This window comes from Drosophila santomea, chromosome 4 (genome assembly GCF_016746245.2).
Source record: "Drosophila santomea strain STO CAGO 1482 chromosome 4, Prin_Dsan_1.1, whole genome shotgun sequence".
Lineage (NCBI taxonomy): Eukaryota > Metazoa > Arthropoda > Insecta > Diptera > Drosophilidae > Drosophila > Drosophila santomea.
Window position 1 is genome coordinate 361,736 of NC_053020.2, and position 15,139 is coordinate 376,874.

General features: G+C 34.1%; 3 protein-coding genes across 15 annotated transcripts in view; 1 reads left to right on the plus strand and 2 right to left on the minus strand.

Annotated features, from left to right (window-relative positions):
* Window positions 1-1,427: 1,427 nt before the first annotated feature.
* On the minus strand, window positions 1,428-3,114 carry LOC120454825 (zinc transporter ZIP9-B). The gene is made up of 3 exons (XM_039640291.2): window positions 2,939-3,114; window positions 2,592-2,877; window positions 1,428-2,533 (listed from the first exon to the last, which is right to left on the minus strand). Exons 1-3 carry the CDS (start codon window positions 3,035-3,037, stop codon window positions 2,028-2,030), a joined length of 891 nt encoding a protein of 296 aa, XP_039496225.1. The 5' UTR covers window positions 3,038-3,114; the 3' UTR covers window positions 1,428-2,027.
* Window positions 3,115-4,000: 886 nt separating this feature from the next.
* On the plus strand, window positions 4,001-9,087 carry LOC120454880 (RING finger protein 11). Of its 5 annotated transcripts, none has more exons than XM_039640463.1 (3): window positions 4,001-4,074; window positions 5,414-5,539; window positions 8,418-9,087. In XM_039640463.1, exons 2-3 carry the CDS (start codon window positions 5,438-5,440, stop codon window positions 8,766-8,768), a joined length of 453 nt encoding a protein of 150 aa, XP_039496397.1. In that variant the 5' UTR covers window positions 4,001-4,074; window positions 5,414-5,437; the 3' UTR covers window positions 8,769-9,087. The 5 variants fall into 5 exon arrangements, with proteins under 5 accessions (XP_039496397.1, XP_039496401.1, XP_039496396.1 ...); XM_039640467.1 differs by having other exon boundaries at window positions 4,023-4,157; window positions 8,421-9,087; XM_039640462.1 differs by having other exon boundaries at window positions 4,024-4,157.
* Window positions 9,088-9,741: 654 nt separating this feature from the next.
* Window positions 9,742-15,139, minus strand: part of LOC120454879 (plasma membrane calcium-transporting ATPase 1) — a 39,054-nt gene continuing 33,656 nt past the window's right edge. For 5 of the 9 annotated variants that reach the window (XM_039640452.2, XM_039640451.2, XM_039640453.2 and 2 more), the window contains one exon: window positions 12,461-12,959. In XM_039640452.2, the coding sequence (XP_039496386.1) occupies window positions 12,522-12,959 (438 nt within the window). In that variant the 3' untranslated portion in view covers window positions 12,461-12,521. Of the gene's footprint in view, window positions 10,191-11,061; window positions 11,131-12,460; window positions 12,960-15,139 lie in introns of those variants that run through there. The other 4 variants (XM_039640458.2, XM_039640457.1, XM_039640455.1 and 1 more) reach the window with 2 other exon arrangements.

Consider the following 15,139-nt stretch of genomic DNA (forward strand, 5'->3'; position numbering starts at 1 on the left):
ACTGCAACTCACAAAATTAATCATTTAAAGGGGGAACTACCATTAGAGGCTTATATTATAAAGTCGCCTTTTAGAAAACTGAAACCGTCGTTTGACAGAGTGTGGCTCCCTGGACTCTTATCCAAGCTTAAGTCCCATCTTCCCAGTTCCCACTTCGCCCGCCTCAAATCGTACACAGAAGAAAGAGAGTTCCAAGTACGATGCGGCTCCTCAACCAGCACTCCAAGGCCCATACGAGCCGGAGTACCTGAGGCAGCGTCCTTGGACCCGTTCTCTACACCCTGTTCACAGCAGACCTCCCTATCATACCCTCCCGTAACCTCTCAATAGCCACCTATGCAGACGGTACGCATTCCTTGTAACCGAAACAAACCCACAAGAAGCATCAGCCATCATCCAAAGACCACTTGATGCTCTGGATCTCTGGCTGAAACGACCACCAGCCCCCCAATACCTAGGGCTGACCCTGGACCAAGGGCTCACATGGGGCCCTCACCTCAACAAAAAGCGCATCCAGGCCAACACACTCCTCAAACAACTGCACTGGCTCATTGGGAAGAAATCCAAACAGCGAGAGAAACACAAGCTGCCATTCATAAGCCGATCTGGACATACGGTATTCATCTGTGGGGTACTACTTCACACCGAATTATGATCCAGCGCTTCCAAAACAGATGCTTGAGAATGGTCTCCAACGCCGATCCCTACCATGAGAACTCCATCATCCACGAGGAGCTCGGGATCCCATGGGTGGTAGATGAGATCTGTAATCACCCCAACCACCTGGCTAACAACCTTCTGGACAACAGCCAATCCCGTAGACGCCTGCGGAGAATCCACTTGACCTCACCCAACATTAAGATATAAATTTAACCTCTACACAACTACATCTTAGGTACTTCCCTTACGTTAATGTCCCCCACGAAAATATTTAATTATTGTCCACTTGCACAGATTTTAAATTAATATACACGGACGCTAAATAAAAAATATATATGTATATATAATATTTATTAAGCGTTGTGCCTAAGGTAAAAATAACTTTTTTCAAAAGTGAAAATTTAAATTAAATTTTTAGATTATTTAATCATAACTACATACTTACTCGGGAGGGTTTTTTGTAGTCTATGAACTAAAATGTTTTCAAAAGTCGAAAATGAACTGTCAAACTAGCTCCGAAAAACAAAATTCACTTACACAATTGTAGAAAACATGGTTTAGAGAAAATGACATCTAAAGTTTGCGGTATCGAAAAGACTGGTATGGCGCCAGTAACTTCCGGAAGGCATCCGTTCTACAATTTCAAGAATTAGCTTTTGAAACTTTGACACGATTATCTGAGGCAATACACTTAACGATTAAAACAATACAATTTTTTTTTAAGTGTCTAAAGGTAGTTCCATCCTTGGGGTAATTACATACACAAATACATTATTATAAATTGTCTTTATTACTATTTTACCAGCCTAGCACTTCTCTAAGCATACACTCCTGGGAACAGCCTCGGTGTCCTGCGGAGCGCGAAAGCTCCGATGACCCGCTAGCCAAGGTTACTTTCTAAGCTTACCCCGATCAAATCTTCTGCACACCAATTGGTCGGGAAAGTCTATCAAGTTCTTACTAACATTCTCAGCGATCGCACGTTTAAAAACACAACTTTAACATATGTACATTATACATCTATTCATTTACGGCAGGGGTATTAATTCCGATGCTATTTGCTTGCTGGGCCAATCACAAGCCAAGTCTTCATAAAACAAAACGGAAAGAGAAACAATATTATTTTTTTATCTTCCGCACTATGGTTGTTTTATTTGCATCCTCGGATAAGGCCTCTTAAATCACTAAAACATACAGAAAACTGAAAAAAGTTGACGTCGGTTCCAAATTTGGCATAAATTGGGACCTTTTTTACTACAATTACTTTAATTAAACTTCATTGTGCAAATCGCCTAATGTAAATAATTGTAAACTCGAGAGATTGAACCACAAACATATGTATTGCCAAAAATGTCTAGACGCCAATACTAGTGCTTATGTCCAAGTGTTATAATCAGCGGAAGCAGTGCACCGCAAATCATAATAACCAATTCACTATATTTTAATGCTTGTATACTATTGCCTCCATTTATATCATGCGTAGCATCACGAGATTCTTCTAGCAAATGATAATTTTGCTGATCGCTCTTTGACAATCCCCCTTGCGTTAGCTCTGGTAGAACATGAACAGTTGCTACGTACAAAAATGTTCCAGCGGAAAACAGCATAGCTATACCAGTAGCATTTACGGAGTTTAAAGTATCCTTCTGCTCCTGGCCGATTCCAAAATACGTTAAAATAGTCAAAAGGGGTGCCGACAGGGAAAACAACACTAGGTGTCTGCGAATTTGATGTCTGTCAACTTTTTCGTGCAGTAAAAAAGTCACTAACCCAAATGCTGCTGGTGCCTTATGAAGCATTATAGCTAAAAATACAATTATCTCAACGTCTTGATGGCTAGTTGTGGCAGCTGCTCCCAACGCAACTCCATCAGCTGCAACGAAACACAAAATTGTATGAATTGCAAGGTACACATGTAGAAGCATATTTACCTGCGGCGTGTACAACCAATCCTAGAGTTAGTGTGGCATTGTTTTTTTTATTACTTCCAGCATTGCTCTTTCGCTGACAGATGTCTACCAGCATCATAAAGACAAATCCAAGCACAAGGGAAAGTCCAATGGTCTGTGAGTAATCTGGTTGCTCCGGAACCGATGTTAGGTTTCGGGATTGCGCACTCCCCACATACAATGAGCGAATACCCTCCGGTATAATAACGATTAGAGCAGTTCCCACTAACAATCCAGCTCCCAGCACAGTGACACATTTTAGTTTTTCCTAATAACATTTACCGCATTTAAAAATTGTTGTATTTAAAATGCCCTTGTATAGTACCAACCTCGCTTAATTTCATTAACATCGGTATGCTACCTGCCAAATACGACCCCACAAGCATAACCAACACTAATAGCACTAAAATTATTGTCTCCTCAGTCATGACTGCCCAATTCAATAGTAATGGGCATAATCTGATTCAGGTTACATCTTTTTGCCAACTCAATCAATTACTAGAGATGAGCCTTCTTAACATTTTAAAATCGTGTATAGCGGCAACCAACTGTGGAACGTAATACCATATTCTACAAAAACACTTTACCCAAATTAGCATCTCATATGGAAATAGGTGCACGGCAACCAAAAGTAGAGTTTTGTCTTCGCATGACTATTGATTTAACGTGTTATTGATTTTGCCTATATATATATATATATATATATATATAGGTACGATCTTACATGAGTATAATATATTATTTTGTTGTTTGTTACCATACTTATGTATACCGCAAACCTGCACTATGCATAAGGTAGATACTTTACTTAAAAAGCTGCAGTATTCTCTTAAACATCTCATCAACATATGCACTAGAACATTATTTCTTATAATGTCAATGTATTTTTACTGTCTAGAAGAGTAATTTACTGAAATAAATTTATATTGAAAATGTGAAATTTAAAAAAAGAGTCATTAAAAACATTTTCAATCATTTTAATGTTGACTATAAAATCTTGTTTTGGATTTATCGTTCGAATGGAGCACTATACAAATAACTTGATTTTTTTTTAACTTATCTTTACCACTTTTTTTTAACAATTGTTTTATAATTCACAAATTTTAATTCGTGCAAGTATATTATAATGGACTTTACATTCTCCTGGTATGACTCGTCTCTTAGTGTATTATCTTCCTTCGGTAATTCCTATTTTGACTAATTAATATTACGTTAGACATCGCAGAAGACCGGTAGGGCATGCATGCAACATAAACATTTAAAGCCTTTGGTATTATTTTGATTATGAAAAAACTTAATAATAAAAAAAAATAATGAAAAAACTTAATAATGAATCAAATGTATGGCGATCCGTGAGGATGTAAATTATCTCAGTGCACAACTAGTATTATACAATTTACATGAAGCAGTTAAGGTCATACTATCAAACAGCACTGTTGATTTTGGTCTATTTATTGTCAAATAGGTAAATACTCGACAAATATGTAATAAGTCGACTTTTCATAAATTGAACGTTTAGCGGAAGGGAGCCATCTATTTTAAAACAAAGTAATATTTTATAAGTTTATATAAGCACCATTAACTGCTTACACAAATGTTTATTAAGATCGTTGTGAATATGTATATTAATTATCTGCATTTTATATACATACATACATGCATAAGTACCTTCAAACTTAGTATTTTCCGAATTATTAAGAAAAGTGGTTTTTGAAATCCGATGTACGTTTTTGAGAAACATTTATAAGTTTCCTTTTTTTAGTTCAAAGTTTAAAATTATTAAGCAAAAACAGATTTGTTTCCTATGATTAGTAGATTAATTATTGTTTACACGTTACTCGTTAAAGCTGTCAGTTTGGAAGCAAATCATTATTACCTTTCTCCCAATGGTGCCTCTTAGCCAAACTGGCAACTGGCAATACAGTTGATACTGTTTCCATGTTACACTTCTGCACGTATGTATTTGGGTCCTTCTGAAATCCTGGCCAGGAGTATTGGCCGCGTCGAAGCACTAATCTAAGGATATCCTTGTGCCTCTGGAACGCACACTGACCGAATAGGAATGGCTTTTAAGGATCGGCAACGTGAATTTCGGCCGCGTGCCGTGCTTGTAGTGTCCGTGTGGTTATAACTGGCCTAAATACGGTTACGTTTTGGGTAGTGTCCAAAAAAAGAGAACATTTTACTGCTTTGAAAAAGAAGAGTACGAGGAGATTGTACAGGTGGTTAAAAGATTCCGGGGAACAGCCGGAATCATGACCGGTTGTTGTCTTTTTTTTTTACAGCCTTATCCACCCACAAGCACAACAACTCAAGTGCACATTGTTCGATATAAACCAATGCCTTGCCCTGCATAAATTTACTCGTACCTTATATTGAACTTACCTTATTTTGTTTACTCGTGTTCTGATGCCTGACTGCCTGAACTTCCAGCGCTGAACCCGATTATATAGTTTTTATAGTGCGGTTATTCCTCAAAATCTTCATTCTTACGGTCCTTAGTCCGTATTACCGGTACAAAGTCCAGATTTTTACCGTTACTTTATTGTAACCCGCACGCATATGTGTGCTGTTCGTTTTCCGTTACAACGCGCTGATTCGACGCGTAAATGGCAAAGGAAAATACATCCGAGCAAACTTGATTTCAGAATTTCAGCCAAGCTGTATCTACTTTTTATTTTGTATTTGTTAGTTAAAATTTTAAAACACTACCGCTCTCTATAAGTCTTAATTTTTACTAATTAATTGAAATATAAGCTAAAACGCGGCTTTATATTTTTTCTTTACGTGTCTATATATTTCAGCTTTATCTTCGTAATTCGAATGAAATGGGTAATTGTTTAAAAATAAGAACTTCAGATGACATTTCACTTTTACGCGGCAATGACAGTACTAATGGGCAAATCAGCGGGGCACAGCCAATGTACCATGTAAGTACCAATGCACCGGTGCGGATTTAACAATAATCGACCACTTTTGAAAGAAATACAAGATTTACCAATTAGTAACCGTTTATGACCAACAGTAAACCAATGAATGGATTCGTCGAAATATCACCTCAATGTTGTAAAAATCCTTTTTATACCCGTTAATGGTATACTAGATTCGTTAATAAGTATGTAACAGGCAGAAGGAAGCGTTTCCGACCATATAAAGTATATATATTCTTGATCAGGATCAATAGCCGAGTCGATCTGGCCATGTCCGTCTGTCCGTATGAACGTCGAGATCTCAGAAACAACTTATAAAAGCTAGAAAGTTGAGATTAAGCATGCACACTCCACAGACATAGACGCAGTTCTAGCTTGTTGACTCATGTTGCCACGCCCACGCCCCTCTTACGCCCACAAACCATTTCCCAAAAGTGCCACACTTTTGAAAAATGTTTTGATATTTTTTCATTTTTGGTTTAGTATTGTAAATTTCTATCGATCTGCAGAAAAACTTTTTGCCACCCTAACTTTGGGCCCAGATCTGCCACGATTTGCAAAAAATCTTTTTTGCCACTCCCACTCTAACGCCCACAAACCGCCAAAAACGGTCAGTGTGGAAATGTCTCTTCGTACTTTCACTATCTGACTAACGGGTATCAGATAGTCGGGGAACTCGACTATAGCGTACTCTCTTGTTTTATTTGTATTATAAATTGCTATCGATCTGCAGAAAAGCTTTTTGCCACGCCCACCCTAACGCCCACAAACCGTTTTCACATTTTTGTTAGTCTTGTAAATTTCTCTCGATTTTCCAAAAATCTTTTTGTCACGCCGACAATCCGCCAAAAACTGTCAGTTCCTTCGCACTTCTACTAGATGAGTAACGGGTATCAGGTAGTCGGGGAATTCGACTAAAGCGTTCTCTCTTGTTATGACTTTAAAATAAAGCAAACGGATTCTTGCTCAGTACCCAAGATTTGGGCTTCAAAATGCATATTTCTACCGATTTTCCAAAAAAAAGGTGCAATTCTCGACTATTGCATTCTCTCTTGCAGATTATAAATAAGTGTTCTTTAAGAATGTGAAGTTATGTTATGACGAGAACCGTCTTTCTTTTTATTCTTTATCGCTCTTAATTGCAAGTATGCACATGCTTGACCCAGTCAAAATAATAGTGCCATTTAAATACGTAATAAAATTAAAATGTAATCACTTTTAAACAAGGTTTGTGGTATTTTACAATACTCTTGGGTGTTTTAATTCCTTGTACTTTTTTATTTTTTAATGCTTGGGGGCTAAATATGATTAAGAAAACGGTTTATGTCGAGAGGCAAAATATTATTGGGTTCTCTTTTACTATGGTTTAATACGCAAATAAATAAGAGTCAGCAATTGTAACTCATGTTTGGCCCAAGTTATTGGTCCTTCCTTAGGAGGACAGCCAACGATTCAGCTTTTCGGGCCTGCTGTTGGCCAGACATCACTTATTTTGGCCCTTGAAGAAGAGGAGGAATGTTGAGGAGTCGGTTAAAACCAAAATGGTTATTTTTGAAAGCAGTGACTCTCGGAAGTATTTTAGATTAGAAGTATTTGAGCTTTTTCTTCAAAAAACACCTGAGAAATAGTAAAGCACCGCGGTTCATCAATTATGATTTGGAGAAGAATTATATATTATAGGGTTTTATATAATATATACGTTATATGGTTATATATAAGTTAGAATTTTTAACGTGGTGCTCAAATATGCCTTAGAAAACACTCCACTTCTTCAGACGTTCTAACAGGACAATGATTTAAAACAAGTAAACTTGGCAAACAGTGCTTTGTAAACAATGCAGTCGATGACATGGAGTGAGCCGCACAGTCACCATATCCTATAAATCCTATTGAAAATGTTTTATGTGATGTTATGGCAGAAGTCGTGAAAATAAAAACTTTAAATTTTTGGAAGAATTACAAAGGGGCGGGCCTATATTAAATTTACATGGAACCCTATTTTTATGGACAAATACCAGAATTTAGTTGATAATAAAAACAAAGGATATACATATGTATGTACAAAATACCTAATATTATATATAGGGCTTTTTTATAGTTTGAATCATCTAAAACCATTTTTGGCTATTATAATTTTTGAAAGATTCTGTACTATTATTTTGACTGAGTAATATTTTGTCCCATTTTTCCTTATTTTTATTTTTTTCTGAAAATCAAATGAATTAAGCTAAGGTTGTTTTAAAACGTCTGTTGGTACTACGATTATTTTGACAGCAGCTGTGTATACCAACCCCATTGCAGACGATGTTACTGACAATATAAAATTATACAAATTATTTGGAAACCATGAAAAGTGTATCTTGATACCTAAGCTTCATATAAAAAGAAACGGAGCTGTAGTTTTTGGCGTGCCTCTACTGACTCTACTAACATTTTCGACTTTTCGCGCTTCCTTAACTAATTGGATTAGATAAGTGTTCACCCAAAAATGTATTGTCTCCTACTACTTTGGTAGTCAATGGACGACTGCTGAACTTTGCTTATTAAAAGATCGTACGTAGCACATTTATATAGGTTGGTATTAATTTTAGGGGGCTAACCATTTCTTTTTTCGTTTCTGTCGACCATCTCTAGTAATGGGGCTCTACTGGGCTATAGCTTAATATAGGAATAGAAAACAAGTCAGCAGAAAGAGTGGTACCCGATTCTCAATGCGTCATCTAAGATCGCGACTTAATAGATACCCGTTGTGCAGAAATTAATTAAGATAACCTTTTTTGTGTTATATTTTGTGTCCCAACGTTATGTTTATTATGATTATAAATGTCTATAATAATATATACTTTTATTATATTATTTAATAAATCTTTAATTTCAGCAGGGCGAGCATTATCAACGAGAATTTTACCCTTCCACGTCGGCTCCGGCAACGCGTACGCCATCTTCTAATATTCGTCAACTTTCCGATGAAAATCAAGTCAAAATTGCAAAGCGTATTGGATTAATGCAGTACTTGCCGATAGGAACATACGACGGGTGCTCGAAAAAAGAACGAGAATGTGTTATTTGCATGGCTGAATTTTGTATTAATGAAGCTGTACGTTATCTTCCTTGCATGCATATTTATCATGTTAATTGTATAGATGATTGGTTATTGAGAAGTCTTACTTGTCCCAGTTGCTTAGAGCCTGTTGACGCTGCTTTACTGACGAGTTATGATTCGACATAGCGTTATAAAAACAATAATTTTGTCTCTGTAATTTGTTTTGGGATAACAAAATAACTTAAGCTTACCAGGTATAAATTATTATTTTATTTAAATTAAATTCATTAATATATTAATTTGTTATTGCTTTATTATTGAAACGTGTTATAATATTTAATTTGTTTTAAACTAAAATAAAATTATCCACAATTGCAAGCTCAAGAATTTAAACGCTAAATTAGTTTGTGTACATATTTAAATTGTTTTACCAATAATAATACGATAATGGGTATTACATAAGTCACTGCAAAAAGAATTTAATAAAATGTGAGTTTTATTTAAATCCGTCAGTAGTTCATTTTTTCTGAATATGGTCTAGTATGGTTCTGGGTAGCACCTATCGACGATTTTCTAGGTGATTAATTCTTTCAGAATTATCTAATTCTATCTTATTATAATTCCAGAATTTTTTAACCGAGCTACCTTTTAAGGTTTACGAAGACTTGTACTTTTATGTTTGATTATACCATTTATTTAAATATGCCAATATGAATTAAAGAGAACAAAAAAAATTTTTTTTTATGGTTAAAAATTAGCATTAACTTAACAAATAGGTATTAACTCTTAAAACACGTAGTTTTAGATGAAAAAATTCGTGTTTCGCTCTCTAAAGCTTAGCTGAGGAGCCTTGCCCAAATAGCACAAACGTTTAAATCGTTTATGTAAGCATCGGACCGGTAAAAAAATTTGTTGATACTCCGTGCTCTTGCTATTAACCTTTTCTATGGGTAAGTAAATAAAAACATGTTTTATAAGTTACGCATTTATTAAATGTAATACGATATAACATTAATTTATGGCTTCATTCATCATTTTGAGTTAGTTATAGGAAAAATTGTTATATTCAAGGATGTCTGCCTTTGCTTTATAATTATAGTAATTTTAAGTACCTTTTATATTTTGTTAGCACACATATTAACAAACAAAATCGAAAATATACACTTTCTGTACGGATTTATTTTTATTATTTGCTGAATTACAGAATGATTTTTAAACAGTTCATAGCTGCATTTTCTGGTATTTTAAACAACAAATTTGTATAAAAATTTAATTGAAATTGTTTATAAACTCACAATTAAGCTGTGCCAGGGATTTTTATTATTTGTTATTTTTAAGAATGTGTGCGGTTTGTATGTTTTCTATGGATATGGATGCCAATGAACTTCAAACTGCGGTTTCAGTATGACTGTGGGATGATAGGCGTTCGACATCTATTTCGGGTATGGTCAGCTCATCAGGTATATTATCGGCATACTCAATGGAAGATGTTTCCGAAAGGCGTTTGCTCAACGAAGTCTGCTTACGCAATACCTCTGCCAGGGATGTGTTTGTGTGATCCCCGTACCGGGCGTCCAGACCCTGGCGGAATGCGTTTACCACACGAATCTAAGCGTACATTTAGTAAAAAGAAAAGAACAACACCAAGAACAGTGACAAAAGAGACATTAAAAACAGTATAGAAGAAATTTTTTAATCAGCCAAGCTAAAGATCCAATTGTGTACATATGAACATACGTTCATTTAAGTATACATATGTATAGTTGAAATGAAATACAAAGTAATGTTGACAATTTTTACTACGAGCAGATGCGCGCACAAAAATTGTAATTCAGATCTTAAGCTAATAATGGAATATCCAAAGACCAATAAATACAGACGGACAAATAACCAGTAACGACAGTTCATATGTGCAGCTTATCCTATTTAATATCGCGTTTAAGTTTGTCACAACTCGGACGACAGTAGTTCATCAAATCAACAATCTAAAAGCAATGTTCGTTTAATCATGCATTATGCAACAACCATTTCTTTATTTTAATTTAAGTGGTAACGAACAAACATACTAAACAACAAATTAAATCGTTGTTCTACAGGATAAAAGTTAAACCAAAAACCAGTGGGCAATATGAACCAACAAAAATCATAGTTTACAAAGAAATGGCACCATAAATATGTGGGATATATTCGGGATTCCGAATATATCATATTTATATATATAATATATATCATTCCTATTAGGTGGATTAAATAAATCCGGCTTATTTATTTAAGCCTGTGTTTGTCTTCCATTTAGAGCTAATTATTACGGACAAACAGACGATTTAAACAAAAAATTAAAATTGTGTTCTTAATGAATGACAAACGTATTACAAGTATATCATCATAGCTCACTCTAATGGTTACACTTTCGCCGATATCAAACTTAATATTTCGGCTTATTTTAAAAGTGTAAAAATAACATAAAACAAAGGCTTACAGCTTGATCAGTGTTGCTCTTGCTATATGGGACCGGAATTAAGCGTTCTTGCAATTCGCCGCCTATTACCTTTAAGAATGAAGAGAAAGAGAGGGAGATAGAAAGTAACACAGAAAAAATAAGTGGGAAAGAGTAAAATAGTCATAAGAAGGTTTAAATTTATATTAATCTTGCCGCTATAAAATGGATCACTACAAACATTTGGCTTTAATGTATTATTGTTCAATTATTTAAAAGCAAATAAATATGTTTTACTAAGTAAAATTTTGTTGTTTAAAAGTATACAAAAATATGTATTTATCATAACAATGTAAGTTTTTGTAAAATAATTTAAATACAAATATTCATGTAATATGATTAAGATTTTTACCTACTAATAATTCTGGAAAGGACACACCAGGTCTGTTATAAGAAATTGGACAATATATGCTAAAGACAAGTATTAATTATATAAAAAATTTTTCTGAATTGTCCTGCAAAATGTGTTAACATGCCAAGCTCTATTTATTATGTATGCTAATTTCCATCAACGACCGCTTAATAAGAAGATCAATAAAAATACCTTATTCTTTATTCATTTGTATGCGCCTCTATGTGAATAATATATTTAATCATATAAATTTCTTTACATCGTAAGAGAATTCGCATTTACAGGCATTTTTAGTATAAATGTAGAAATTTGTAAATTTATCATTACTAGATATGGAAAATAACGCCATTGGAATTTTGTGATGTTAATTTGAAAGCTGCGATAAAAGTACTGAACAACGCAGTTATGTTGACAAACAACCATATGCTTAAAATTTCGGTAATACTACACATTTATCAGAGAAAATACACATAAGATTTGAAATGTTGTTAGTAAAAAAATACAACTGAAGTAATACATTTTTGTTTTTGTAAAAGACGAAGTTAGTTTCCTAAAATTCATGCTTGCTTAAATTTTCTATATTGAAAAGTTAGGCAATATAATAAGGGAACATAATGAACCCCTGGAAAATATTGGTTATCTTTCTATAGGGTGTTTCTTATACGGATAAGGATACAAACAATTTAATTCATATAAATAATGTTACATCTTCGAAATTGCTTTCTATACATGCATTTCTGTATTAATAAGCAAAATAAATTCAAGTTTGCCCCTTTAGAGTAAAAAGTTTAATAGAAAAATTATCGCGCATACACTTATTTTTTGAAAAACTGTTTCGAAATAAGCATGTGGTTTTACATATTTCTTTAAACACGTTGAGTCACTAATTTGGGATTGCGTTTAAAGTAGTATGTCCAGTAGCATATATTTCTTTAAACACGTTAAGTCACTAATTTGTGATTGCGTTTAAAGTAGCATGTCCAGTCTTTTTTGGAATTGTTAAGCTTAACCACGTTTTGATGCCTCAAATGAATTACAAAATTAATTTTATTCGGGACGCTACAATATTTCAAACACCCACTAAAACCGTTTAAATTCGAGTCTCATTCTGTCCATTGGAATGTTTAGTTTCGTTTTTATCATGTATTTGTTGTTGCAAGGTTTGTGCAGTTTTAAAGAAGCTTTGGCTCGAGGAAGGGTCGTCTGAGGGCATTGCTGAGCGCTGGAAAGTTAGTCCGTTGTGCAAAGTACGTTGTTGCTGCTGCGGGTCTTCGTCAATATAAGATATGTCCGGCGGCAGCATGGCACTTGACACATTGTGTTGAGTTTGCGATGGTAGTTTTGGTTGCTGTTGTTGCTGGTGCTTGATGTAATTGGGGTTCAGTAGATTAAAATTGTACAACGGGTTACCACCGCCCACTGCAACTGGGATACCCGCACGAGGACTGCGTAAGCTATGTAAACTGTGCATCGATCGGCGTTCATTTAGGTCTTCCAATGTCGAGCGGAAAGCACGAATCACACGCAACTGAAACAAACAAAATTAGACAAAAAACGAACAAAAACGAAAACATAAGCATAAAAGAAACAACGAACAAAACAACATTACAGTTTAAATATACATATATATTTTTGCATATACTTCATGTAAATTCCTATAAAAAAAATAAAATTTGAAATGATTATAACAAAAAAAAAAGCACAAAACTAATTTGTTTTTTCGGGTGTCTATAAAACGCTTTAGATACAACTATTTTAATTTTCATCCTAGCAATATTAGGTCTTTGCATTTGCCGGTAAGGGAGTTGTTTGATACATACGTGGAGTGTAAAAATACAGTTTTTGACATGCATAAGTTTTATTAGATAATGCGGGCTCAAATTTTTGATATTATCCAAATAAAGCGAACGAACAAATGTGTATAGAGTTTGAGTTTCTTTTTAGTGCGTATTTATAATAATAAAAGTACCTTTGGCCTGTAAAAATGAATACTGTTATAATGTTATATTATTATTATAATTTAGACAGATGTTTTTTTCATTATAGTACCGTGAGAAGGTATTTTATTAGATGATGAATAAGGTAGTGCATGCTAAAACGTTTTAAGTTTACGTACTTATCATTCATATGGCTTGAAAAATAAGTTTCAGATCAAGTTATCTGCTGGTAGCTAACCCGTGAATCATTGAAGTGGGTGGGGCAATATTTTTTAAGAAGCTTTTACTGCATAGTCACCACAAGATTCTGAATAATTTTATTAATTAAAGCCCCGTTCTTTTTCTTGCATCTATATTTGGGTAACTATAGTATAAGCTACCTAGATAACGTTACATTTGGTTCGTTTTATAAATTACAATTTTTTCATTAAGTTTATTGTAATTGTGATGTGTAGTAATTGCATGTGTCTCTGCATTTTAATATATACATATACATAATATATACTTTCGACTTCCAATTAGAAATTTACAATTATAAAATTATATTGAAAATTAAAAGGAAACAATAACAAAAAATCAAGTTAGTTTCGGCAAGACAAAGCTTACATACCGTTGCAGTATTAATATATTTGAAAAAAAACAACCAATCTAGTACAAAAGGGTGTACCCTACGACTAACAAGTATAAACACTGATGTATACTGAATAAGAATACCTAATGATGTACTGATCCGATTTTGATTAAATTAAAATTGATATTGAATAATAAAAAATGTATGTATACTGCGTTAAAACGCAATGATCAAGGAAGGTACAATTGTTTCCATTTATTTTTCGACTATTTTAAGTCAGCAATAGAAATAAGGATTTTGGGAAAGTTTGTTTTTAACCGAGAAACTAACAAAAAAAAAAAAAGAAAGGACAAGGTGTGCGAGAGATGGAGATAAGTCACAATCGCTCTAGCGATTCCTTCATTACCCTACGACTTAATGCTCCATTGTCACTCTATTGATTTAGACAATTTTTCGTGTTGAGCTGAATGTTCAATTATAAAAAAAAAGCCTGTACCATATGTATGACTAGAGCGTTTTGCAATTTGTGGTCGTTTGACATGATTGTGGCATATCGATAGGAATTGAAAAATATTACAAATAAAAAAATAAATAATTTGCAGCATGTGGGCGTTATAGTTTCAGGCGTTTTGTGCTTTCGGGCGAAATGTGCTCGTGAAAATCTTTTGAAACAAACTTGCGCTGTGTACTAGTCATTAGAATCTCCACGCTTAATCTTAACTGTACAATTTGTATAGTTTCCTAATTCTTGACGATTTTACAAACAGGAATCTAGTATGTATACCCATTTACTTTACGAGTAGTAATGGGTTCGACCACAATAATTTCAAACGTCCCGGGCTTTCATCTTTCGTTTTTATCATATTATTATCTCCCTTGCGTACAGGGTATCTCATAATTGTTATCTCGTTATTTCTTGTTTTTTGTGAGTATTACCAAACTTTTTTTGCGTTGCTTGCGCTATTACTATACGAGGGAAGTATGTACATAGTACAGATACAGACAAACAGAAACACTTGTAACTCATTTATCATAGGCTTTAGACAAAAATAGTCAAACCATTTATGTGCATACAAAAATTCATCTAAACGGTGTCAGAACAGTAACGGAAAGTCAAAACTTTTCGTTTTTATGAGAAAGAATTCTAGATTTTTTGATAAATATTACGAGAAAATTCAGAAACCAATTTTAGTAAGATGT

Excerpts from the sequence above, each read along its gene's own strand:
- LOC120454880 (XM_039640463.1), top strand. The coding sequence starts at position 5,438 with ATGGGTAATTGTTTAAAAATAAGAACTTCAGATGACATTTCACTTTTA. Across the intron at positions 5,540-8,417 it reads GGGCACAGCCAATGTACCAT|CAGGGCGAGCATTATCAACG; the intron begins GTAAGTACCAAT and ends CTTTAATTTCAG.
- LOC120454825 (XM_039640291.2), bottom strand. The coding sequence starts at position 3,037 with ATGACTGAGGAGACAATAATTTTAGTGCTATTAGTGTTGGTTATGCTT. Across the intron at positions 2,878-2,938 it reads TGTTAATGAAATTAAGCGAG|GAAAAACTAAAATGTGTCAC; the intron begins GTTGGTACTATA and ends AAATGTTATTAG. Across the intron at positions 2,534-2,591 it reads ATTGGTTGTACACGCCGCAG|CTGATGGAGTTGCGTTGGGA; the intron begins GTAAATATGCTT and ends GTTTCGTTGCAG.